The 25,922-nt window shown below is 34.8% G+C and overlaps 1 protein-coding gene across 4 annotated transcripts in view; it reads left to right on the top strand.

Moving 5' to 3' along the window:
- The window catches only part of CCDC141 (coiled-coil domain containing 141), a 71,279-nt gene that overhangs the window by 19,140 nt on the left and 26,217 nt on the right, over positions 1–25,922 (top strand). For all 4 annotated transcript variants that reach the window (XM_048310142.1, XM_048310141.1, XM_048310143.1 and 1 more), the window contains exons 6-18: positions 54–307; positions 2,479–2,598; positions 10,440–10,634; positions 11,292–11,464; positions 15,244–15,385; positions 17,706–17,825; positions 19,065–19,256; positions 20,125–20,301; positions 21,780–21,959; positions 22,757–22,882; positions 23,453–23,641; positions 23,929–24,108; positions 24,919–25,068. In XM_048310142.1, coding sequence (XP_048166099.1) covers positions 54–307; positions 2,479–2,598; positions 10,440–10,634; positions 11,292–11,464; positions 15,244–15,385; positions 17,706–17,825; positions 19,065–19,256; positions 20,125–20,301; positions 21,780–21,959; positions 22,757–22,882; positions 23,453–23,641; positions 23,929–24,108; positions 24,919–25,068 — 2,198 coding nt within the window. The remainder of the gene's footprint in view (positions 1–53; positions 308–2,478; positions 2,599–10,439; positions 10,635–11,291; positions 11,465–15,243; positions 15,386–17,705; positions 17,826–19,064; positions 19,257–20,124; positions 20,302–21,779; positions 21,960–22,756; positions 22,883–23,452; positions 23,642–23,928; positions 24,109–24,918; positions 25,069–25,922) is intronic.

The following is a 25,922-nucleotide window of genomic DNA, read 5'->3' on the forward strand; positions in this document are numbered from 1 at the left end:
TAGAATCACAGAGCACTCTGGGTTTTTTTCCTGATGAAATTCTGTTCTTACAGAACTTTTGGAGAAGTCACTTGCCCTTTTAAACAAAAGCCAAGACCTAACTCAGTTCATAGAAGAATTCAAATGTGAGGGGCTAAATGCAAATCCAGAGCTGATTCAAGGAGCTCACAGCAGCTGCTTGAAGATTGACAATCTCCTTGAAATGCTACAGGACAGGCGACGGCAACTGGACAAATTCCTTAGACATCAGCGCCAAGGACTGGAGCAGGTTCTGCAAATTTCTTTGTGGCACCAACAAGAGAACCAGGTAAGAGATATAATATCAAGGGAACTCACAGTAAAAACCTAGCAACTGTTTTATGGTACAAACAGAAAAGGAACTTAAATATATTTATTAGGCCAATATTTCTGGGGCGGTTCTGTTTGAGGGAATCCTAACTTTTGAATGTTTGATGTTAATGGGAATTCAGGGGATACAGAGAAAACAGAGTACTGGAGACAAGCTCTAAGAGTAGGTTTATGCTCTTTGTGTTGCTTCTGTTTTGCTAGGCACAGCTGTGTAGTCTTGAAGGATGCACAATCTGTGGGTTGCTTATCCGTTACTACCAGGTTATGAAACACAAAAATTGCAGTATCTGTCTTTGGTCTCTAGCTGGCATGTGATGATCTGATAGTCATGATTGTAGCATGCTTTATTTTCAGAATTTTCAATGTTTGAAAGCATATGTATTTTACGTAACTTCCTTTATGGAACTGTCAGCATCATATTTTCTGTTATCTCTTTCATTAATGATAATCAAAGACAGATTGGCCTATTTTATGCATAATTAGTTATCTTTGGAAGAAGAAAGTAATTAATCTAGTCACTAATTATTGTAAATGAAAGATTAAATCTGATTCTTGAAAAACAGGAGTGCTTTTAGATTTCAACCAATCAAAAAGGAAAACCACTGTGTTTTTCAAACAGCTGTATTTACCTTGTCTCCTTTCCCATCTCTTCAACAAAATCACTGAAAGTGAAAATCTGGGGGTTTCTTGCTTATAAAGCAGTTAAGTATTCTCAGCCATTCCTTCAGAGCTCAGGTAGCACAGTGAAATCACGCAGAGGTATTAGCTGTAGTGGAAGCCAACTGATTAAACTCACTGTAATGGCAAGGAATATTGCCAAGTGGTAAAGGGGTGAACACTTTGCTATAACAGGGTTAAAGAATGACTTTTTCCTCTGCCTAATATTACAGAAATACTGGTTTGTTTTGCCAAACAGATAGATGATAAAAAACCCCCCGCCGTAATTTACAAAGAATTTTTATTTCCCTTTTAGCACAGTTTTTATTGCCTACTCCACTTATTTGTATTTTGATGAAATCACAGTAAATGTTCTGTGAAAATGTGCTTCCAGGAAAAATGTTTCAGTCAGTAAGTACACATCTGGAGGATATGCTCAAGAAATGAAGGCTCAGTATTAAAATAATTTCCTTACTTTCCTAGCTCTGTTGGACTCATGAGATAATGGGAACATTTTATTTTTTGTAACTGAAAATATTTCCACACATTTTAAAGGTTCTTTCATTTTTTAGAATTATTTAAATTTATTTAAAATAGCACGATTCTACATGAGCAGGTAAAAACAAATCTCTAGTGGGCTATTAAAATCTGTAGTACCTAGAGTACAGAAATTCTTAGCATGATGCATATGATCCAAGTATAGGGGTGATTTTCCAGACTGAGAAGATTGGAAGAAATCCTCTTGATACCAGTAACTAATTCTGGATACTACTTTAAAGTGCAAAGCTTCACTCAGGAATTCTTGCCATGTGTTGTTTACAAAGAAAGTGAGAGGTACCTACTGTGAATCAAGCAGATATAAATGCAAGTAATTCTGTGGAATTTAGGAGATATATTTGTATACTGCATATGTTTGCCGCATATACTTGCTGAAGAAGTTTGTAAGATGTAAAAAATTTGTAAATCTGCATAAAATTATTCCACGCAATAGTATCCCATTAGCTTAACTGGGTTTTTCAAGCCAGGGATTGAGAGATTCTATTAGGTCAGAAGTTCTCAGATTTGTAGTCTTTTACTGTATGCAAAGAGATATTTTTAAGTTACTGTATTTCAAGAGAGAATGTACAATATCTTGACTGTGTCAAAAAAGCATGTGTTTATTCTACACATGGCTATAACTTGATTCTTCTTCTACTGTGTTCATTTACAATCTGGTCATGCTTGATGGATACATTTTTGTCTGTTTTGTCATATATATTCCATTATGTGTTTATTTTGGCATTAGTCCTTTCCTTCTGCATTTGTTATAACACAAATGCAAGCATTTAAATAAAAGCATGAACATTAGGAATGAAAAATGAAAGGAATGAAAATGAGAGGGTTTTTTTTTTATGAAACTGCCTTGTACATATTTCAAAGAATGGACAATAATTTCTCGAATTTTTCACCTAGTTCTTTTTATTATTTAATTAGGTAACATCTTGGTATAAGAAAAACATCAGAGATTACTTTCAGAAGCAAAATTTAGGCTCATCACTATTGGAAAATGAAGAGTTACTTCAGGAGCTTGAAGAAATGGAAGTCAAAGTGAAAGTAAGAAATGCCATAATTGGTTGGCGAAGCAACTTTAAAAACGAGTAGCAAAATATGAACTTGGGCATTGAACAAGCACATATAGGAATAGACATTTTCTGTATGTACATGAGATATAGATCTCTACATGTCTGAATTATTTTAGTAATCTTACTCCTTTTAATGCAAGACCTCCATGTTTCTCAGATTTTTTTTTCATTTAAAATTTTAAAAGCTACTGATAAGTTAAAAGAAGAATAACCCTTGATGTTGTTTAATTAGTTTTTTCAATGTGGTGATCAAGTTCCACACTGGTAATTTACATGTTAAACCCTGTGGCAAATAATAAAGAAAATTAATTTTATAGAATATTGCCAAATTTTAGTGTTTATGAAGGACAAAACCGCAGCCATTTCTACCATAATTAATTGTCAGTGAACTGTGATTGGAAAAGGTATTTGCTCGTTTATTTCTTGTGACTAAAAGTAATTGAAAATGCTATTCTCATGGTTAATATCAGTTTTCCATAGAATAAATCTGTTACCACTGCTCATAAATGCAAGATGAGATTAAAGAAAATGTTGGTATGAGAAGAAAGGATCTTTGTATGAAATAAATTGCCTATATTTAGAACCTTTTTTAGGTGACTCAGTTGTGCTGTCCTCAGGTAAGTGCTGTTGCTGGGTCAGGATCATTCTCCATGATACCATTTTCATGCAATTGAATTTGGATAACCCGGATGACCAGGGAGACCTTTTTCATCCAAAACCGCTTCCAATAGAAGTAAATGCCTTTTAAAAGGTTATTGTGTTGGTCTTAACAGGCTTCTGATTGTTCACAGATCTGTTTCCTTGTAAGCTTTGTAGTTAAATGTCACATGCTTGCATGTTTGCATAATTAACAGTTAACTGCTTCAAGGCTGTCATGTAAACACAATACAATAATATTGCTAATGCTTCTCCCAGCAGCATGTCAGAAAACACTTATTTTTGTAAAAGGAAAATGGGAGTGTGAAGATAAATTCTTCTGAACTGACCTTCGGCACAAGAAAAGCAGATAAACCAGTAAATGAGTAAGCTGTGGGGTGTTTTCAGAGAGAGACACCCACAAAAATGGGTGTCCTAAAGCATTGCTGAATTTTTAGCCAAATAATCATTAACCTTCCCTGCATTTCATTTTCACAGGCTATTCTTGTAATTTGCTGTCTGAATTAGAAATTAGAGTGTAAGTGCAGAAAGGAGAACAATATGCATTTTCATTTTTTATAATAATCCTTTTCATGGTTGAGTATCTTGAAACTAACTTATAATAATAACACTTATTATTATAATTTCACCTAACTATTCTTCTCCCATGCATTATATAATAATGTATAGATCATTCATTACATTTTACTTAATTGACTTTTTTTAAATTAGGTCATTTAAAAGTGTTTAGCATTAAACATTTTTGTCACAAATCCATGTGAGTTATGATTTAGAATATGTTATTTCTAGCCTGCTTTTCTTACTAGCAGCATGTTCTAGCAGAGGGAAATTAAGTTCTTGAAGGGGATGTTACTGAGCATGTGGATTTTGCTTATGATGTGCAGAAGAGTGGTCAGGTTGCACGCTGCAAATGTAATTGAGAAATCTGTGAATTATGGGGCTTTGAGAAAGCTATGAATTATGGGGCTTTGTGCATTAGTTTTTGCAACACTAAACTGCAGATGTTGCAAACAGAATAAAGGAAAAACCTGTTCTAAAGTAGCGTAAATAAATCTTTTCAAGTAACTTTTCATATATGTACTGTAGCTCAGAGCAAAATGTTTTTGTGTAGTAGCCATGCAGAGCAAATTTTAGTGTTCTCACAGGGAGTAAGAAAGTGGAAAGTTCCAATGTCTGGACTGTTTCACACAACATGTTTATTTACCTATATTATTGCATTAGGCTGAACAGGAGAAAGAGTTTCTTAACTTGTTCAGAGGCCAGCCTAAGAAGGATTTACAGACTTAGTATCTAATTTATGGGACTGGGCTGGGAGGAGTAAGGAGAGAGATTCATTATTATTATTATGTTCTCAAGCTGGTGTCTTATGTTGAACTTCACCTTGCTAAGAGGTAAAACCCCTGAAAACATTATCACTGACTTGTAAAATTATTAAGACCAAAAATAAACCCAAGAAATTGTAATTGGGGAAAAAGGCCCTCAACCCTCACAAACTTTAAAAGGACCCTCCTGCCTCCACTCCTGCAAGGACTTTCCCAGTTCCCCCCACCCAGTGCCACCAAGATTTGAGAGAAGAGACATATTTAGGAACTCATGTTTCAATAAAGACATCTGCTGGCACTGCTGCACTGATTACCTGCTTGCTGTTACGTTTCTATGTGCATTGGAGGTGCTTGACATGGTAAAGAAGAACTGCTAGCACCACTTTGTGGCCAAATAATTTTTAACATATCTCAGCAATTTTCTGGGGGGTGACAGACTTTGAATTACTTTTTCCTCTTTGTGCATGTTGTTTTTATCAGCTCACTGTTAAATACACTTCTACAGCCATTCACTGAACTTTTCAAAAGACACATCATATGGTAATTGTCATAGCAGCTCACACTCAGTTGTGTAAGTGCCCCCTATTTCATTTGTAATTTGAGGGAATAATATGATTATGTTTTTAATTATACTTCAATGTAGTTTCTGAAAGCATTTCAAGTATTCACAAGGACTAAATTACCAATATACTGATGTATGCAACAAATCAATGGCAGGAAGATTTGGGGCTCAGAAAAAGTTCAGTTGTGAACATTTTTGCTTATGGGATAATAAGGTAATTTATCACACATTCTGAAAAATACAGACTTTTATGTTTAATTGACTTATAGTTTAAATGCTGCTTTATCTAATACATGCATCATGATCTGAAGTCAAAGCTTTCTAAGCTTGACCCTAGAACATTCCAGTGAAAAAGCTTTTACACTATTTCTCAGGTTTTAATTCAAAGTCCAGAAGGTTTACTGTATAGACAGAAATGTCCGTTTATCCCACAATAATTGTTTAATAAAAATATAAATTTGTAGGTATTTCTGCATTTCCCCCCCGCCCCAGACTTGTGCTGGATACTTTAGAAGGCAGAAAATTTTCAGGACTTTTACTTAAAGCTACAATATTTTTAATTCGCCAGTTTTAGCACTCTTGAAAAATACCTGTTTAATCAAGGAACCTAGAAAGAACTCATTTTCCTTGCCAAATGGAATAGTGAAAGCAGGTTTTTAAAAGACTTTCTAGAGTGAAGAAAAGAATAGTGACAAGAGCTACGGAGACACATTCAATGTGTCTTTAATATGTCAGAGGAATTCACAAGCATCTCCTGATAAATTGAAAAGTCAATGTAATAGTAGATTGTGTGTTCCTTTCAAGGAAAATGAGTAAGAAATATGTTAATGCTGACTGGCAGAGTGTTATGAATTTAGTATGTTGAGGTCTGATGAACAGAAGAAACTAAGATTTTTCCACTGAGTTTTTATGTCCTGTTGATGGAAAGCCTATGCTTTTTATGTGTAGAAACATTTCCTTATAAATAGAAAGCTGAAAATGAATTTGTCACTAGCTATTTTATAGAAAATTTAACCAAGTTTGAGGAATGTTTAAACAGGATAGCAAATGAGTCTAACCAAATTTAATACCCTCAGAGAATGTGTAGAGTTGTAATGTTTGTGGAATGTCTTAAAATATAAATTACTATAATAAATGGGGGTTTTGAGCTTGTGTGAAAATTCAGAGAAGAGCCTTGACTCAATATAAACTAGGCAGAGTTTAATATCTGCTTTAAGATCACGTAAAAGCTGCTGTTGGCATCTTGTACCAAACAAATTTATGAATTTTGTTACAATGATACACTCTTACAGGGAATAATTTCACTGTAAGTTGAGTTATTTTCCTATAATTAGTCTCGCCTGCTGTAATTGTGATTTAAACATTGTAATACACTGGAACAATTCAGAACTTTTGTTTTTCTGTATTTGATTCTAAGCTAATTATGGACAGTTTTTAAATTATGGACTTGCATTAACGTGCATTTTTCATTCTTGCATGAAATATTATTTTTTAATTATTATACAGATAGAACATAATAGCAAAATGAGGATTCACATATTCAACTGCACTTTCTTTGCCTTTTTTGTGGCAAATTATTATTAGTCACAGTTAAAAGCTCCCAGCTTCAGGGTTGTATTCTAATTGTCATTAATATCTGTGTTTAAATGTAAGTAAAATTTCTATTAAAATCTGACCATGCAATTCATACCAGTCACTCAAGCTGCAAGTATTGGAAGATTACAATATTATGATGCTGATATAATTGGAAATCAAGTCAGTTAAGCTGTGTGTATGGGGACACCTCCTTACTATTTTTTTCTCCCCAAGATAAATTCTTCAGGTAAAAAGGAACAAATACAACACAGTAGACTCTTATTATCCCTAAAATCCTCACTCTTGCTTAATATTGCTTACGATAGAATGACAAACACAGGGTTTTATGAAAGGGGAATTGTGCATTAAATAATACAGTGCAGGGTTTCACTTAATTAAAAGTACAGGCTGAAGATTATTGCATCCAGAGGTTGGTAATGGTTATTATTTTAATTTGAAAAAGAAACTTTAAAAATTAGAAAGATTTTGCTATAGCTGCTTATCAGTAATAGACAAAATTTTTTAAAAAATTGTTTTTACTGTGCCCAGGATAAATCTCTTTCTAGTAGAAAGCTGACAGTACCCAATTCAAGGCTTCAAGATATATGGGGGATATTTTTGGAGGGTTTTCTTGAGAAAGTGGAGCAACTTCATTGCAGGATATTCTAAAACAGCAGTATTTTAACAAGCATAGAAGGAAATTCAGTGGGCAGTATTTGGCCTTCAGGTGCTTGTTTGGGGAACACATGAACTTGAAAAATCTCTGAGAAGGTTTTTCCTCCAGGTTCCCTTACGGAAGGAAAGAAGAGTTAGAATGAGTGAGACAAGTTTGCATCTCTGTAGGCATACAGTGCAGATATACTGAAGCACAACCAGAACACATCTTTCTTTTTCAAAATGAAGCAAAGCTAGGTTTCTTGAAATATGTGGAATTAGTTTCCTTACTACAGCCCTTAAATTCTGATTGAAACATTTTAAGGCTATTGAGTTCTTTTTATGCTTCTTTTTTTTTTTTAATTGGTAATACTATAACAAAAGTTAAAAACAAAAGTAGATATAATATGAGAAAAACTAAATAAAACATTAATGTAGATCTATAGATTTTTACAGTTGCTTAGGCTTTCCATGGCAGAAAGGTAAGAGTGTTCACCACAGTGGAGAAATGACTTACAAATCTAGCAGGATTGTCATAATTTTCCTGTTCCTATTCATCATGTTTTCATGATAAAGGGATATGCAGCACTGCACAAAAAAAAAAAAAATACTGTTCAAATAAAGCTGTAATCTGAGACATTTCTGCTAGTTCAGTAAAGGTATTATCATTCCTCTTATGTTTGATGTAATGAAGGCTTTTAAAAATTTTTCCTTCACAAAAAGCTTACTTAATACCTAAATAATCTCTAGCATCCTTTTAAATTGGTTTTAATTTAATGCAAATTTGCTTGTTAAAATCTTGGTTAGCATCTCTTTTATAATTTTAATTGTGCATAATTTTTTTGATTGACTTTGCTGAATTTTTTGTCTCTTGTTATATCTTGCAACAGTTAATACCATAGATTAATTCACACTGAAAGGTTCATCACTTAGTATACCTTGGCAGTAGTGCTTCTGAGTGAGATGAAAGGTATTTTTATATAAATCATGGTTTTGAGACTACCCATGTTCAAGTCAAGACCATGCAGCCATGGTCTGAATGCGTGTGCTTTCTATGTTTGGACGTGGTTTTCATTGACCTGTGAGTAGTGCTAGACCTTTTTCCTGACTTGTTCTGGTTAATCTAGAATACAGGAAGGAAAGCAGTCCTTTCCACTGGAATTGCCATGCATGATTTAAGCTTGCTGGGAAATGGATACGTTGGAAATTCTAGGATACCTCTCTAATGTTAGTTTTTGAACCAGATCCAATAGGGATCTGGGAGAGATCCCTAGGATCTCTAGGGAGAGAACAGCATCTCTTGAAGAAGAGTACGTAAAATAAGTTTCTGATCTTTTTGAACCAGTGTTTTTTACCATACCAGTTCATATCAAAACAATGAACAATGTCAGATAAAGAATGCACTGAACTACAGAGACCAAAATAGGTCTAGTACTGCTTACTGTACTTCAGAGAAGGATAAAGCAGTAAGGGATTTAGAATTGCGGCTGTTTGGGAAAGATCTATGAAAAAACCAGATTGCTTCTTTCTGGAGAACTTCCAAAACCTGCAACTTTCACTAGAAATATTTTCACTAAAAAGAAATGACAAATGTGAAGTCCATGTTTTAAGCATGCTGAAAATAGTGAGCCTACCCTGTATCCTTGTTGTGCCATGTGTATACTTAAGAGTGTTTTAATGAAAAAATTCTAATTTAAAAATACTTTTCTGTTTGCTTTACTAGACATTTGATACAAATCCATGGAAAAAAGTGCTAAATTAATGCCAAAAAGTTTCCTCTATTATTTAATCAATTACCAGAAAAAGGGGAGGGAATGTATTACCTAAGGCATAGGAAAGTGCAGTGTAGTATCAGACTCTCCTTTTGCTTTGAACAGTATAATGAGTCACTGATTTTAAGTGTTGACAAGTACAGCAGTAATAAAGTACAATGTAACAGTTTTACTACTTTATAGTTTCCTTTATAGAAACACGGGGGGGGGGGGGGGGGGGGGGAAAGCAGCAACCAAGGCAGTAGTTGCAGGTGAAATGCTATTTTTCTCTTGACTCTTTCCAAGTAAATATCATTTCCTTTTGGGCTATTTAGTCTGATACATCTTCAATACTTCTTTATAACCTAAAGATAATAGGGGTGAATATTTTAACAGCAATTGTCACAGGGGGTGAAAGTTTTCTAGATGAAATTTTAATCCCTAAAGTTGATATATATTTGGGTCACTACAGTAGAAGCACAAGTCAGTTCCGTGGGAATAGCTGAATAAAGAAAAAGGAGTGAAACAGGTAGTCAGTTCTAACTAACTAAATGTGCTTCCATGTGGTGCAATGTCGACCAAATATTTGTATGCAAACTTGTACTGATTCAACAGAATCCATTTTAAAACACCTTAGTTTTAATGTACCTGGATCAATTGTCAGAAATGTTTCTGACTCTACGGTTTGAAATTCTGAAGTGTGATCTCCCTTTTTTTCCTTCTGTCACTGCCTCTAGAAAGGTTCATGATCAGATAATGCCAGAGGCATTCTTTGAGTGGATTTAGGATCTTGTGTAGGAAATCAGGGTAACTGTACAATGGAGGATGTCGAGGATGATGGAACACCCTGCTGTAAGGGAGGGTCATTTGATTGAAGTGATTGCCAGACAGCTCTTAGCAGAAATTGTCTCACTGCAAGCTGCTGTTACCTAGGCAGTATTTTAATTTGTTCTTGATTAAATAGGTGGGCTTAAGGGCTGTTTGCCGCGAGAGTGTGGCCATGCCAGGAGGTTTCTGGTCTTTGTTATCCAGACCATTTTTCCCAGCAGACACCTTAGTAACTGCTGCTTCTGCCTGTGAAACTGTGTCAAAGAGTGTAGAATGCCACTGCTGAAAGCTCTTATCACTAAACCCATGATTTTCTGGGAAACGTCTCAGAGTAGAAATATTGTTTTAAATCATGATAGCTTTCATGCCTACAACAATATGCATTTTGCAATGCATATATTATTATCATGCAGTATATTACTTTTCTACGTGTAATTGATTAAAGTGAATTTTTTCCCATTAGGAATGGAATTACTCTGTGGAACAATTGGAAGGTGAAGCATTTAGGATCTTGCTTTCAGAGGACTATACAGAAAAAGAACATCTAAAGCTTTCAAATCAGAAAATCTGTCTGTTGCAAGAAGAAGTGTCCTTCCATATGGAAGAAAGGAAAGCCCTGCTGCAAGAGGCCAATGACTTTTTTCATGCTGCTGGCAAGGTTGGTAAGAAGCCAAGTCTGTAATAATAACCTGATAATAAAAATATTAGTGTGCTCTTGAAGGCTGGTGTATGTGGGATTATGCAAACAGTTGGCTAAACAATTTGAAGTGGAAAGTTACAAATTCAATTACTCTTTTTATATTACTTTTTGCCTCAAACTTCTATCCAATATGGCAAATCCATTAAAATTTTTTTTCCCTTTTTTTTTTCCCCTTTAAGTATCTTGAGAAAAGCGCTTGCTTTCCAAAATTAAGTATTTGGGAAACATTTATTTGCCAAAAATTGGGCTTTAAGATCCTGAGCTTTGCCATGATGGCTTAAAGCTGTATGAAGACACAGGAACTGCTCTGAAATACCCAAACTGTTACATGCTAGTGTGGACACCAGAAACAATGTCTATACTTACAGTGGTCTCCACAGGGGCTAATTATAATCAGTATTATTAGTAATGCAACCTTATTTCCAAAATCTTTCTGTTAGAAGACTATTCAGAAAAGTTTGTATTATAAGGTGTCCAAAGAACAAATGGTATTTTTGTATTTTTTTCCAGGTATATTTTTTTCAGATCGTTTATAGAAATTTTAAAACCAGATCGTTTCCAAGGAGAGTTCCAACAAAGAACTATTGATAACATATGCTTTTCTTTTTTCTTCAGGTACTTGATGGTCTTGAAAGTATTGAGAATTACCGTAAAATCTCTATTTCAGAAGGCTTACATTTACCTATATTGACTCTGAAGTACAAGGAATTGCAGGAAGCAATTAAAGGTTGCACAGCAACTACCATGCAAAAGGGACGAACTTTAGTTAATAAAGCAGATTCTCGCAGGTATTCCCTCCATTTTTGTGTATCTGCTGCGGTTCTCCATATCTCTATGTCACTTTATAACTCAGCTAGTTAGAATCAAATTGCATTTAGAGCCAGAGTAGTTTACTAAGTAGGTAGGCGTTTAAAGACCCAGTGCTTCTGCCATATTTCTCTGGTGGTATTTGTATGAAATGATCTCTTACAGAAAAATTTTTGGGAATGATACTTGTCAGAGTGGTGTCAAACAATGATATTGGTATAATTGGGTCATTGGATAATTGGTATGGTAGGGCAGAACTCAGAATCAATGGTTTAGTTAACGTTTAGGAAAAGTAAATGTATGGAAGTGACAATTAAAATATAGATAGTTATGAGCATTCTCTGCTGCCCACTGTACCCCTTTTAGACCTTTTTGAAAGCCAGAGTTACAGCAGTTATTAACGTGAATTGATGAAGATAAAAAAGGAGATAAAACCCTGTGCAGAAAATGTGGAAATTTCTCTGCATTTTAGTAGTTTTAGTTAATAAATAAATACCTCTTATTCTTCCAAAGTTTTTGTTAATTACAGTGATCATGCACTTCATGTGTGTGATTTTTACAGTGTTGGAAAAGGTTAAAATCAGTCCCAGTGGCTTAATATCTCCTACTTTTCAGGAAGTCTTAGTAGGAGGTTGGTGCTATAAGAGTGAAGACTGTTTGTGCTAATGAGTTCTACTTCAAAGACAGAGCAGATGACTATGACTGATGGTTTTCTACTGGTCAGCTCAGCTCTAACTTTCCATTATGTGCTTATGTCCTTAGTTATTAATTGCATTTCAACACAACAACTGAAAGCATGTAAGATTTATGATTTATGATTTTAGATTAATCTCATGATCCTGCAAAAAATTTCATCTAAAGGTCCTTCACCCATTAACTCCAGATGTAATTGTCTTGAACCTAGCAATGGGATGAAATCGAAAATTCCAGTAGAAAGTTGTTTTGGAAACACAATGTTTTTACAGCTGTTGTTACTGCTTCCTAACATTTTAATGAAATATAATAGAAAGGGATTTTCCTCAGTGAAACTTTGATTTATAAACCAGCCATAATTTCAGAATGCATGCTGCTGTTCTCCAGGGCTTTATTTTCTGCACACATTGCCTCTACAGAAGCAGCTGTTCGGTTTCAAAATGTCTGCACAGCATTAATTAATGTTAGGAATGCTAAAGACCTTAGTAGAGAATGAATCTCTAAAATGGCAAGTCATTAATTTTCTTTCTTCCTTGTTAAGAGTTTTTAAAAAAACATTTAAACAGTCCAAGACATCAGTGGTATATTAAGATATCTACAGTTGAAATAAAAAGAATGGGGTGAATTTTTCAAAACAACCCTATTAGTAATTTCTTATAAAAGTTCAATAAAACCAAGTAATGCTACAGGTGTATCTCCTGTATGCCAAAGTGTTGGTCAGGATTTTCTATAAATAAATAGAAGTTAGATTTCTGCTTAGAAGACATTATAATCTTAAGAAAAGTAAAGCTTTACATCTGAAGCAGCAGTGATTTAGAGAGGGAAGGTAAAACTTCATAGGCAATCTAACTAGAAATGTGTTTTGCTGCTTCTAAAGAACAGTGAAAAAATCCAGGCTTTAAAATGTCTACTTGCATTATAAAAAGAAATAAGTCCCTTTATAAGAAAGCAAACACAAAATATCATGGCTTTTCAGTTTTGTTGCCTTCAGGCCTCATTGCCTGAATGTAATGAATTTGCAATACACCTCAGCACGTAGTGCTCGTACTTCTGTGCAAGTGAAACACTTAACATTCCTAGGCATGGGCTTGAGGATTACAATCATAGAATAATTTAAGCTGGCAGGTAACTCTGGAGGTCATTTGGTGCAATCCCTTGCTCAAAACCTGTCTGGTTAGGTTGCTCAGGACCGAGTTTTGACTATCTCCAAGGATGGAAATTCCACAATCTCTCTGGGCAATCTGTGCTGTTGTTTAAGCACTCTTTTTGGGAAACATGTTTTTCTTACTCCTATCCAGAGCTTCTGTTGCTGCAACTTGTGAGCATTTTGTCTTGTCCTATTGCTGTACACCTCTGAAGAGACTCTGATCCTCTCTTTATATATATAATGTCCTACTTTCAAATCTTCTTGAGGCATGTTGCAAACTTACACTAAAAGACAGTTTCTTTGAAATAATTTGAAATATGAAAATAATGAAATTCATTATTTGAAATAATGAATAAATGAAAATGCTGAAAATATTCATATTGAAAGATGAATAGATGGTAGAAAAGTGACAGAGGAAAGTTCTTGTAAACCCAGAGTGCTTCACAATTAAAATATTGGTAAGGCTGATTTTTAAGCTCTCATATTTTTAAATTAAAACCAGCTAGAAAAACAGGAGCAAAAATTTCTATGTATTAATTATAAAAAAACACACACAGTAAGTTTTGCCTACTAAGAAAATCCTTGTTACTTTGCCAGCCAATTGGCTTGCCTATAAGAACTGTCTTTATTTTACTGCTGGTTTAAATATACTGTATTGAATCATAACAAACCAATGATACTTTCAAAGGCTTTATCGAGATGTGTATTATCCTTTTCAAAACCCGTAAATCTTGTTCTCTTACTGCTTTTTTAAAATGAGTAGTGCTAGTAGCTGTTTTTAAACATACCTCTTTTTAAGGAGAACTGAAATAGAGGAATGACATTTTTAGAATTTAAGATTAAAGCAGAAACTAAGAGGTTTCTAGTTTTTGAAAGAGTAATTTAAAAAGTTTGAAATCACCTACTTCCTGAAAAGAACTTAAAATTTGGGTTCTCTTTGTGTCAAACTCTTGGATAAAATTCAAATTATGTACTAACACCATACTTTATATTAGTAATGTAGACTAATATTTTTCTTTGAGGTTACAGAATTTAACTCTGAGCCTTATCTGAAGAAAATTTCCCTCAATACTAGAGGACAAAGTAAGAAACCTAGAATAAGCATCTATATTAACAAAAGTTTCTGAAGAAACTAAAGTAATGAAAAACTTATTTTAAACATGTCTGTTTAAAAAAATTCTTACGATGAATAAATCTAAGTAGTAAATAAGTTGATATGAATGTGTGCATGGGGGGAAGTTATATCAAAACTTCAACTCTTAATTGTATGAGGTAACTTCTTTACAGTCTAAAGTGGACTGCCTCAAATATTCCAATTCTGAATTGCTTCCCTAATATTATCTTTTAACTTCAAAGGCAAGCCATTGTTTTGTAAATTGGTGTGATTTTTTCTTCAGTTGAAACAGCACCTTTAAGGAAAGGTTGACTTAGAATGTATATAACATTCTTTTTTCAACTACTGTAAAAACGCTGAAATATTTGAGAATCCAAAGAAAACATTCTTTTAAAAGTACAACTGGTATGCCATATATTTTCTCTTTTAAGCTCTTCCATTTGTCATTTTAGTTTTTAAATAGTATAGCTAGAATGAGAAGTGAAATGAGCTATTTCTCAGTGAATCAGGTTATGTGTCTTGTGAGAATTAATGTAACTGTCTTGTAAATCTACCTTAGACGCTGGTGACAAATGATTTGTTTGGAAACATCATTCCTGTGTTTTACTAATTATCAATTTTATTTGGATTAATTTTCATATTTCTCTTGGTTATTTTTCCTCTAAGGGTAACAGTTTAAAATTCGTAAGTTACTCATCGTACAAATCAAAAGAAAGAAAGTGTTGGATTTGTTTAAAATCATAGTCATCCTCTATGTTGAGCAAAAAAAAAAGGAAATAAATGACAGTTCTACTTCTCCATTTTAGCTCTTGGGTGGCAGGAATTCAGAAAATGATGGAATATGTTCAAAAAAAAGTAGATCAGTTAAACAGCCAGTGTCCAGATTATGAAGAACTTGCTTTGAAGAAACAACAATGGACTACCTCACTTGAAGGTCATCTGAACAAGGTACATCATAGAATCACAGAATGGTTTGGGTTAAAAGGGACCTTAAAGAACATCCAGTTCCAACCCCTCCACCATGGGCAGGGACAACTTCCACTGGCCCAGGTTGCTCAAAGACCCATCCAACCTGGCCTTGAATGCTTCTAGGGACAGGGTAGCCACAGCTCCTCTGGGCAACCTGTGCCAGTGTCTTACCAACCTCATAGTGAAGAATTTCTTCCTATTATCTAATCTAGACCTACCTTGTTTCAGTTCGGAGCCATTAACCCTTGTTTGGTCTCTCCAGGTCACTCTGGAGCTTTCTTATAGGCTCCTTTAAGTACTGGAAGGGTCTCCTATAAAGTCTTCCCAAAGTTGTCTGCTCTCCAGGCTGAAAAACCCCAGCTGTCTCAGCCTATCACCATAGGAGAGGTATCCAGCATTCTGATGATCTTTGTGATGATTATTATAATCATCACAGCACATCTTCTTGAAGCATTCAATAACATTCTTAATGCATTCGTGAACAGTGCATTGTATTTCCATAATTTCACTATAGTGACTATTAAAGTTGAACCAAATAATAACAAGTTTGTTAGAGAGAGCACAGTTGTAGTTAGATTGCTGAATACTCTTATCAACACAAAGGAACCTAAAGCTGTTCTGAAAAATTCAGCTGTTTCCACGAGAACATTTTATCAGTGATGTTCAATTAAGCATGGATTTGCTTGGATAATGAACTATTATAACTTGTTCTTTTGGAAAAGAAGTGAGCAATCAGTCCTGTGACCTGTAAGAAGGTTTCCTATACTGCTTCTGTCCTCTGTTCTATGTGGCTGAAAATATAAATAAAAGTGTGGCAAAATTGAGGGTTAATAAGCATGGTGACCGAACCACAGCAAATTTTCAGTAAATCTGAAGGAGACTAGATTCTGTTCACTATAAAAATTCTTTTTGTTAATTAGGGTATTGATGCATCAAGGACATCACAGTCTTGTTTAAACTGTTCAATGTCATATAGTTTTACAGACCTCTTAAATGACTTGTCAGAGATGGTATAGACAAATAGCTCCTAAATAAGTTTCCATGTGTAAATTCAAATTGAAAAAATAGTCTTTTAGCAAGGTTCGTGTGAAGGAACCAAGAGTGTAGACCAGAAAATTAAATTTAATGACTGAATAATTAAGTCTGCAATCTGATATTTTATATTTGCATGATGTTTATAATGAACTATTCTCAATCAAATGTGAATTCAATTTAATACAAATTGGTCCTTTTCTATAAATTTATTTGTATAGAAATGATGTCACTATCATGCTGTGAATCTTAAGGTAAAAGTTAAACTATGAAGGTAATTTTTAGTTAAAATGGAGACCTCACCTTCAACATAAGGTTTCAGTCTGCAGTTTGTTCTAATCACTTTGTTCCCAGCCTTGCATGAGAGGACATCTTGGAGATTTGTGTCATAACACGATTATTTATTGCAGTGAGGAGTGCTTGTTGTTATATTCCTACCAAACAATACGCTTTTCATCCCAACCCTCATATGTAAAGTATCCCAAAGAATCTGGTGCCAAATTCAATTGTCCCTCAGCCTCATATAACAGAGTTTGAACCTCAATTAGGAGCCAGTTCTGAAGAAAAATGTTACATGTGAATTCACATGTCTAATAATAACTATGTGTGTTATGTCTGGCATCATCTGCCTGTGCTCCTCATAATCTGTTTTATAATCATAGTGCATATATAATATCTTAGTGACAGTGGAAGGAAATTCTGTACATGTATCTGCACAAAAATAGGTCTCTTGCCTTGTTAGAGAAGCTTTAAATGTACTTCCTGAAAAAAACAAAAAACACAGAGCAGAATCAAAATATTTCTTCCAGGGCTATAATAGCTAGATTATAATGCAGTTGTGCCATATTGAAATCACAAGCCATGGATATTTAGGGTAAAGGAAAGCACTGTCAATAAAATGAGACCGAACAGGAAGGGGTTTTGATCACACCTGTTGGAGAAATAGTAGAGTTTTCTTCTTTTATATTTTAATTCCTGACTTTCTCCGACTATATATGATATTAAAGCACAAATTTTACTTTTTCTTCATTTCTTCTCTCCATCCCACCATTTGGGGTTGAGGGGTGTGTGTGTGGGGGGGGTCTGTGTGAGGGAGCAGCTGTGTGGTATTAGTTGCCAGTTGGGTGTAAACCATGCCCAGAAACATAATCCACACACCGACAGACAAGTGTTTACTCATTTTTTTCTATAAAAAGTGATATTTTATACTGGTGTTATAATGTCTACTTATATAAATTAACCATGTGAATAATACTTTCAAATGAAGGTGTCACAATCAATTAAAAAACTCGCCCCGATGCTTGCCGTTGGCGTGGAGATTGGCTCATACTTGTGTGAGACAGAAAGAGTTTTGAACAAACATCTTGAACTGGCTAAACAAACAAAGGTAAAAAAACCTTTCAATAATGTTAAGCACTTTTAGAAACAGATGCTTCCTCTATGTAATTCTAAATAAGGTAAGAGGCTGACAGTTTCTTGTAAAGAAAACAGGTCTATGGTGTGTTTTAAAATTGTAGTTAATGAGCAAAACCGCAGATAACATTACAAGTCAGTCCTTAAATCATTGTTTTTCCCCACTGTCTCTAACTCACTGTGTTATTTGTTAGTGCCTCTGGATCCTAGTACCAGCTCTTGATCGGAAGATTCTTCAAATGTGGATTGCTACTCCTATGTGAAGCACCAGGTTTAATAATTCTCTAGACAGCCAGAGTCAGAGAAAAACATTCCTGTAGTTTATTATGCCAAATAAAAGAGATGAACTGGCAAAAAAGAAAAAAGTGGTTCCCACTTAGAGAAACTGTGAAGGGGGTTGTAAAGATATTCACTGGTCATGTTGGGAGTGCAGCCATCTGACGAGAGCCCTGCAGCACCCAGCTCTGTAACACATGTGAGGCTATTTTTAAGTCACATCCAGGACCTTTCCAACTCCCACAGCAGCACTGCAGTATCTGAAAGTGGGTTAAAATCACTTGAATTCCTTCCATAGCCTTGACATAGGTGCATATTTCAGCCTAAGCTGAACAACATGGCAGTGTGTATTTTAGAGGAGTATCCTACGTATTTTCAGTACTTAAAACTCTGTTACTCCTGCAGAGTTCTTTCTTGTTTCAGGAAAGATCTTATAGAGCCCAAGGGATGGATCTGTACAGTGCCTGGGGAAATAAAATTCACTTTAAAACAATTCTGAAGAGCACATACTAACAATATAAAAAGCTCAGCAGATAAGCAAGAAAAACCTTTTGTTCTGTCAAGATTTTAAAATAGTTTTAAGTGTCTTTTCTGCCAAATTTTTGCATGCTAGGGTCTTGCTTTTGTTTGCTGCCGTGTCTACTTTGCCCTGACAGATATATACATCTCTTATAACTATACACCTCTTATAACTATTCTTTCTGGGTATTGTGATAGGCTAGCTTTCAAAATAGCTATTTTAATAACTACGCCTATCATTTTTAGGAAAGAAATGGGTATTTCTGTGATTTAATCTCCATGATGAGCTCTTCTTCAAACAAGCAATTGAATTATACATAAGAGAGCAATCCTAATGAAAATTAACAATGTGATATCAATATTCACAAGTCCTTTCCAGTTATTATACGTTTTTTTTCCTATGCTTCTGCCTTCAAAGGAAACTTCATGTGAACTGAGAGCAGCTGAGGGAATCATCAAAAATATGGAAGAGTTGGAACCTGAGCAGGTGGCGGCTTTTTCTAGCAGAGCTGACGTTCTGAATAAAGAATTGAAAAAAATAGAAAAAAATATTAATTCAAAGCTAGAAATTCTAGAAACTTATGTGGCCTTTTTACAGTCAGCTGTAGAGGTATGGATTACTTATTTATTCTCTGACTAGACTGTAAAAGTCTTACAATTGAAAAACATGCTTCCACTGTAGGAAGAATTGTAATTGATTTTAATTTTTTCCTCTGCACATGTGCACTCTCATTATATAAATGATAAAAATGCTTCCATATATGTACTCTGAATATTAAATTTACTGATTTGCTTCATATAACTTTTAAAAATATCACATGATATATTCATAGAGATCTCTATTGCTGCCTTTCACTACTTCCACTGACGTGCTAATTAATACAATTGAATTTAAAAATTAAATAAAAACCAGCTCTAGCTCAAATCATAATCAAGTCAATACCAACATAATTTTGGTAGCTGTGCTAATGGTGACTGGGAGAGTTAATTTTCATTTTGATTTGGATGCCATTTTAAGTTTCTGTAATATGGTAGCTTTTCTTTAATATTTAGAATGAAATTGAGGATGGAATGGAACCTGTGAGATAAAATTAGCCATAGGATTTATTTATTGCATGATAAACTACAAAAACCTGTATTATATCTACTTCTGGTTACTGCTAACTTCAGTTACTTCATATTAAGCAAATCAGTGAAAATCAGGGCATTGATATACTGGTACATAAAATCCATGTAATGATATGTGACAGAAATTGAGCTAATTGCTGCCATCCATCTGCTTGCCATCCACTGGTTCACAAGTTATTTAAAACTATTTTATTATTTGGTGTTTGTAAATATTTTAGAGACTCATAGATCTTAAAATTAGGGGAAGATTCAGAGGGTGCTATTCAAATTTATCATATCTGTATAACTTCTGATTATAGCACTTTAAGTTTTGATTTGTTTTTTGATATTTATTTAATGTCTTTCTAAAGGTGAATGATGATATTAAAAATCTGAAGGAATTCTATAATTCAGAACTACTACCGACAAACAGGGAGGCTGAAAATAAAATTGCAATGGAGTCAGCTAATACTCAGTGGCAAAAGACTATAAAGAAAACTTTTTCCACCCAAAATATGGGTTGCTATTTTCTTAATTTAGTAAATGTGGTGAGTATAATCTGATAAACTATATTGAATTTTTTATATTTGCCTGTGATGAGATCCAGTCCTAGTTCTATGCCTAGATTGTGATTTCTCCAGTACCTAGTTTTAAAGGGGCTAATGCTGTGATATACTTTAAGAATATGAAAGTATTATTTGAGTGCTTATGGCACTACAAGTAATATAAAAAGTTTTGTGGTTAGCAATGACAGAACCCTTAATGACCCAGTCTGTGCATACAAATGTAATATGTGCTCATATCTGTTTTGTTCATGTTAGAAAGCAGCATACATGAAAGTACAATATTAAGTTTATTTTACTTCCACTAAGAGGCAGGCAGTCTTTGTTGACTGGGTCTATGAGTTCTTCTAAAGAAATGGCTGTTAGAGCTACTTCCTTGCAGATAATCTTTCCCAGTGTCTTTACATTTTGCCCAACAGCTACACTGCCTAGGCATCCCTGTCTAATTTTCCAACAACACTTCATGAGGCAATCTTTTGAGATGTGCAATCATTCCCTAAGCTACACCTCCTAAAGTAATCCCAATTAATGTAGACAGCCTGGATACTCAGCTGTTTTTTCTGCTTTTATAGGACAAACTAGGGAGCAATTAAATTACACACTAAGCTGAGAAGGGGGAGGTGGTGTTGGCGACCCACAGCAGCATGTAAGGTGAGCTGGAAAAACCAGCTGAGGGAGGGAAAGTGCTCAGGCTGTTAGTGTGGCTGAAGGTTTGTGTCCCTGCTGGATGCAGCCAAGCACAGCTAAGACAGAGTAATGGCAAAGTCACTTGAAGTCTTGACACATCTTCAGGCATTTTCTCCTAAAGACCTGGAAATATGTCATCACCATATTTTCTGCTACCCTGTTCCCATGATATTCCCAGGTTTTGTCTTTTAAGTATCCAGAAGATGTGGATCATACTAGTAATTTACAAAAACAACTTCTCTTATGAAAAAAAATTAAATGAGAAAACCATAAATGGCATTACCCAGTTTTCTGGTATTTCTCATAGAAGATCTATCGGAAAGAGGAAAATACACCAAATATTCAAATACTTTAGCCCTCCTGTGCTTTGGTACTGTTTTGTTTATCGACACAAAGGGGTGGTCTTTTCTTTACCTGCTTTGTTTTCCAGTTGCTATTTATTCTCCAAAAGGCCATTTTGGGTAGTTCTGTTTATTCAGAAATTATTTTATTTTGTCTAAGTGTGAAACAGCCATCAGACAGCAATAATTCAGTCATTACTGACCTGCTCTATGTTTTAAACTTCAGCTGTGGCTATGTCCTCAGTTTACCAATTCTGTCAATCTGTGCCTATTTCTAGAAAATATTAAGAGAAAAGTATATGTAAAAGTATCAGAATTTTTTTTGAAAGTTACACTAGAATAGTTGAGTTTTTATTAAGCTTTGTTTAAAACTATGAGCTTTTAATTGTATTTTATAAAAATGTGTGAAAAAAAATTTGTCTGCTTATTTGCCAGGTAAATGAGAGTTTAATATTAGAAGTAGAAAAATCTATAAAAGTAACAGAGGATATCATTATTAATCTGAATAAAGAAAGGAAAGAGCTGACTGATCTTTGGGCAATCTGGAATTTTAAAATTACTCAAGTGAAACCCATCAAGCAACAGTGCCAGATATTTAAAGAACAACTAAAAATCGTAAGTAAAATAGCTAGGAAGAAAGCAACTGTGGCAAATATTTCTAGATCGTTATTAATTTGTCTGTGACTCTCTCATCAATCTCTCATCATTATAGGTATTATTTAAGAAACAGCGATGATCAGCAAGATACAATTCTTGTCCAAAGTCTATTCTCTGTTCTGCCAGTCAGTCATCAAGAAACATGAAATGTTTTTAATCTTTTTCCCTTACTCAAATGCATACAAGTCCAAGTCTCCTCTTCAAATTCTAAGTTTTAATGAAGTTTAATTGATGCTTTACCAGCAGTGTTGTTTTTTTTTTTTTTTTTAAAAAAGCACCATTTTTTGAGACTGAACAGTTGCTAAACTAAACTGTGTCCTAATAGTTACTAAACTCAAGTCCAACCAGGTTCCTACAGAAAGAGGATTGAAACCTTCTTGGCACAGGGAGAGTGTGCAGTGCTCCTTAAAAGAAACACTAGCTGGGCTAGTAGCAGAACCAGAAACACCAGCTAGACTTGTAGCTGCTGTTTCTCTAGTGCAACTCATCAGTACACCAGCACATCTGTTATCACAGAAATAATGTGTCTGTGGGTCCTGCAGTCTTGGTGTCTGAGTCTTTTTTTCATGCTGTCTTAAAGATATCTTATCACCCTTAACACTCAGAAGGTTTGTGACAGAGGGGTTTTACTGACAGCATTTGGGTGCCTGGTTTGAGGAAGGTTTTTGTTACAAATTTAGATTTTACTTTAAATTCGGGTTGGTTTTTTTTAGTTTATTTCAGCTAGAAATGCTGAACTTTTTGATTTCTTTTAGACTACCCATGGATTAGAGATTCTTCAAGAGGCTCTCCAGCTTGCAGCACCAGTTGACCTTGGAAGTGACCTTTTAATTGTTTTGGAACTACAGAAAAAGCTTAACCAAATGAAACCACACTATGCGGTGAGGAGCCAAGCTAGTGGAGTGAAGGGTGCATCAAAAGCTGGTTTTGGTCCCATAAAGATTCATATCCACATTGACACCAGACACTGTCTGGATTTGAAGTGTTTGAGGAAGTGTTTGTGTATGTTTATAAGGTAGCAGAGAAGACATTTTGCCTTCAGTGTCCAGAGAATGTCACGTGTGGTGTTAGCTGTGTATTAATGCGACACACAAGCATTGGGGGGGGTGGAAGTGCAAGGAGAGCATCAGCTCCATGCTTTTGAGTTCAGAGCTGGTCAGAGGCTGAGGTACCTCATAGTGAACTTTCTACCTCCTGTGAATACTGTCTCTAAGTTTTAGCAATTCACTCTGCTGTTGCCCTGTAATTATGTTTGACTTGTTTTCATGCAAGGCTGGGCGATAGCTGAGTTTCATGCCTAGCAAAAAGTACAGAATGTAGGGTTTTAAAGTGTGTGTCATTGACTTCTCCCCAAGGCAATCTACCACTGTTAGGTGGTTATTTCATCAAATGTAACGGAAAAATTGCAATTATATTTGTGCAAATTGAGTAACTTCTCTGATTTTTGTTAGCAACTGAATGCTGAGCTTGAGTACCTGGTAAAATTATTGGAATTGCCAAGCCAGAAAGAATTTCCTGTGAAAGAGAATTCTGAGAGAATAAGTGAGCTTATTCATTTCCATCAAACAGTAAAGGATGCAATGATAGAGTATGATGAGATTTTCGGCAAGACAGTTAAATTCCATCACATTAAAAAAGAAGTGAGTATAATATTTTAAAATATACATTCTTCCCACTGTAGTTAAACTCTCTTTGGTTTCAGTTCCTGTTGCTTTTCTTTCCTTTTGCCCAAGAAATAACATTAATCAGCCTGGTGATCAGTATTAAAATCTTGGATCTAAAACTGCATGAATCATTAAAATTTAAAACTCAGATCTGAACCCAATTTTAATTACTTAAACCCACCTCAAAAAAGTTTAGGTAGGTCAGGAAGAAATGTTAAGTTTTATTTTAAACCCACACTGATTTTTGTTTTTGTATATTTCAGCTGGAATGTCTATCAATATCAGGAGAACTGGATATTCCTGAAATATGTTGGAACCCTGAAAATGTGCACCAGGCTAAAGCCTACCTTGTGAATTCTCAGGAGAAACATGCACATATTAGACAGCTATATAATCTACTTATTACCCAGGGAGTGGATATCTTGTCTGCAGTACAGCAACCTGTGAGTATAAGTAGAATAATTTTTGAAATCAAGGATAAATATGAAAGATTAGTGGACTTATCTGACTGAATTTTAGATGTGCAAAAATGTATTACTACTCTGAGAGAAATACAGAGGGAACTTTAAGGGAATTAATCTTAAAATATCAGTGCTTGGAAAAAAGAAAAAAACATAGCTTTCTTTAGTATTTTTTGTGAAGTTCAAGGCCTTAATGGCAATTTATTGAATCTCTACAATCTTGCTACTTTGTAAAGGTTGCTTTGCAGATTTATTCTTCTATAAAGAAAGGAAACAGAAGAACAAAAAAAGTAAATATAATCACAGTTTTGTGATTATACTTACAGATTCAAGACTGATTTGCGTGACAAGATGGATATCATTTTAGAAAGGAATTACTTACTCAGGGAAGAATTTTCATCACCCTATATTCATTCACTTACTAAGAAAGCAAGACTTTCCTTGTGACCTGGCTAGATTATTCATACTGGCAGTCTGCTCTTCAGACACCCTAAATTGATTGATGGCAGAGAGGAGCTATTCTTCAGGTGGCGAAGGCCTAGAGTAGGTCACTTCCTCTTTGCTCAGAGAAGACAACATGTTTAAGTTGTGACTGAGACCCAAAACTACTCCCCAGATTACCAGTGACTGAAACTGCTATGTCCTTGCTGTCCTTCCTGTGAAGATTTAATAGTTTACTCTAGCCCATTGTGGCTGACTGTGCATGTTCTGCCTCAATGATTTTCATTCTGGGTTGGTTAAATCAATACATTTCCCGAGACTGATAAATTTCTTTGTCTCTTTCCTCATTAGAATTGCTTGAATGTTTCTGTAAAGAATCTGAAGCAAGAACTTGCTAGATTTGAGTGTGATAGCATAAACTGGAGCTCCAGAGCTGATAAGTATGAGGAAGAACTGTCACAGTATTTCCAACACTGCACCACTCAAGAGGATATAAATGAGGTAAATGGGATAAATCCCAACACACTGAATGGCTGTTAAAAGAGCTGTTGTGTTCTATAATATACATTACTGTTTACCATTTCTCTAAATGCTTCATATGTATACAGAAAAACAGACTTTCATTTTAGCAGCAACCTTGGATCTATGCAGCAGCAACAGTAATCTGTGGTTCATGGCTCTGCTGTTCAGGATTCTATCAAGCAGTTGGACTGGCAATAAAATGCTTGCATGGTACCAAGAGGACTGGAAGTAGAGCAGCTGTATTTTCTTTGGCCTTCAGCTCAGTCAGCTTCATCTGAAACATGAATCGTCACACCTTTTTCTTATGAAGCTAAAGTTTCAAACAGAAGTAGAATTTATATATATTGCCATTGTAAGGCTGTTGGAAAGAACTTTCAATATTTTAATGAAAAGTTCAGAATAAGCTAGTACTAACAGTTTTTCAGAAACACAAGATATGATGCTTAAAAAACTGCTAGGAGGAAAGGAAATGTTCATTGGCACAAGAGACTAGAATTTAGCATTATGGAACTTAGGTTAGGAATAATTCCTCAGTTAATATGATTATCAACTTAACATCTTGGTAGGCCAAATACAAATGCATCCACAAATTAGCATGTTGCATTCCTTAGATGTCTCCGCAAAAATGGGTTTAGGAAAAACCTCTCAAAGAATTAACTTTCCCAGAGTGATCCATTAAAATAAGAGGCTGATGGGCTCTGTACTTGATGTTCTGTAGATTGTATTCCTCTGCATCTGTGAAGTACAGAATCTGGATTCTGAGCTGGAAGATTTCACATTAATGTTCCCTGTAGCATGAAGCAGAGGTGGTAAAAATACAGGACACTGAAAGT

This window comes from Corvus hawaiiensis, chromosome 7 (assembly GCF_020740725.1).
Source record: "Corvus hawaiiensis isolate bCorHaw1 chromosome 7, bCorHaw1.pri.cur, whole genome shotgun sequence".
NCBI classification, from domain to species: Eukaryota; Metazoa; Chordata; class Aves; order Passeriformes; family Corvidae; genus Corvus; species Corvus hawaiiensis.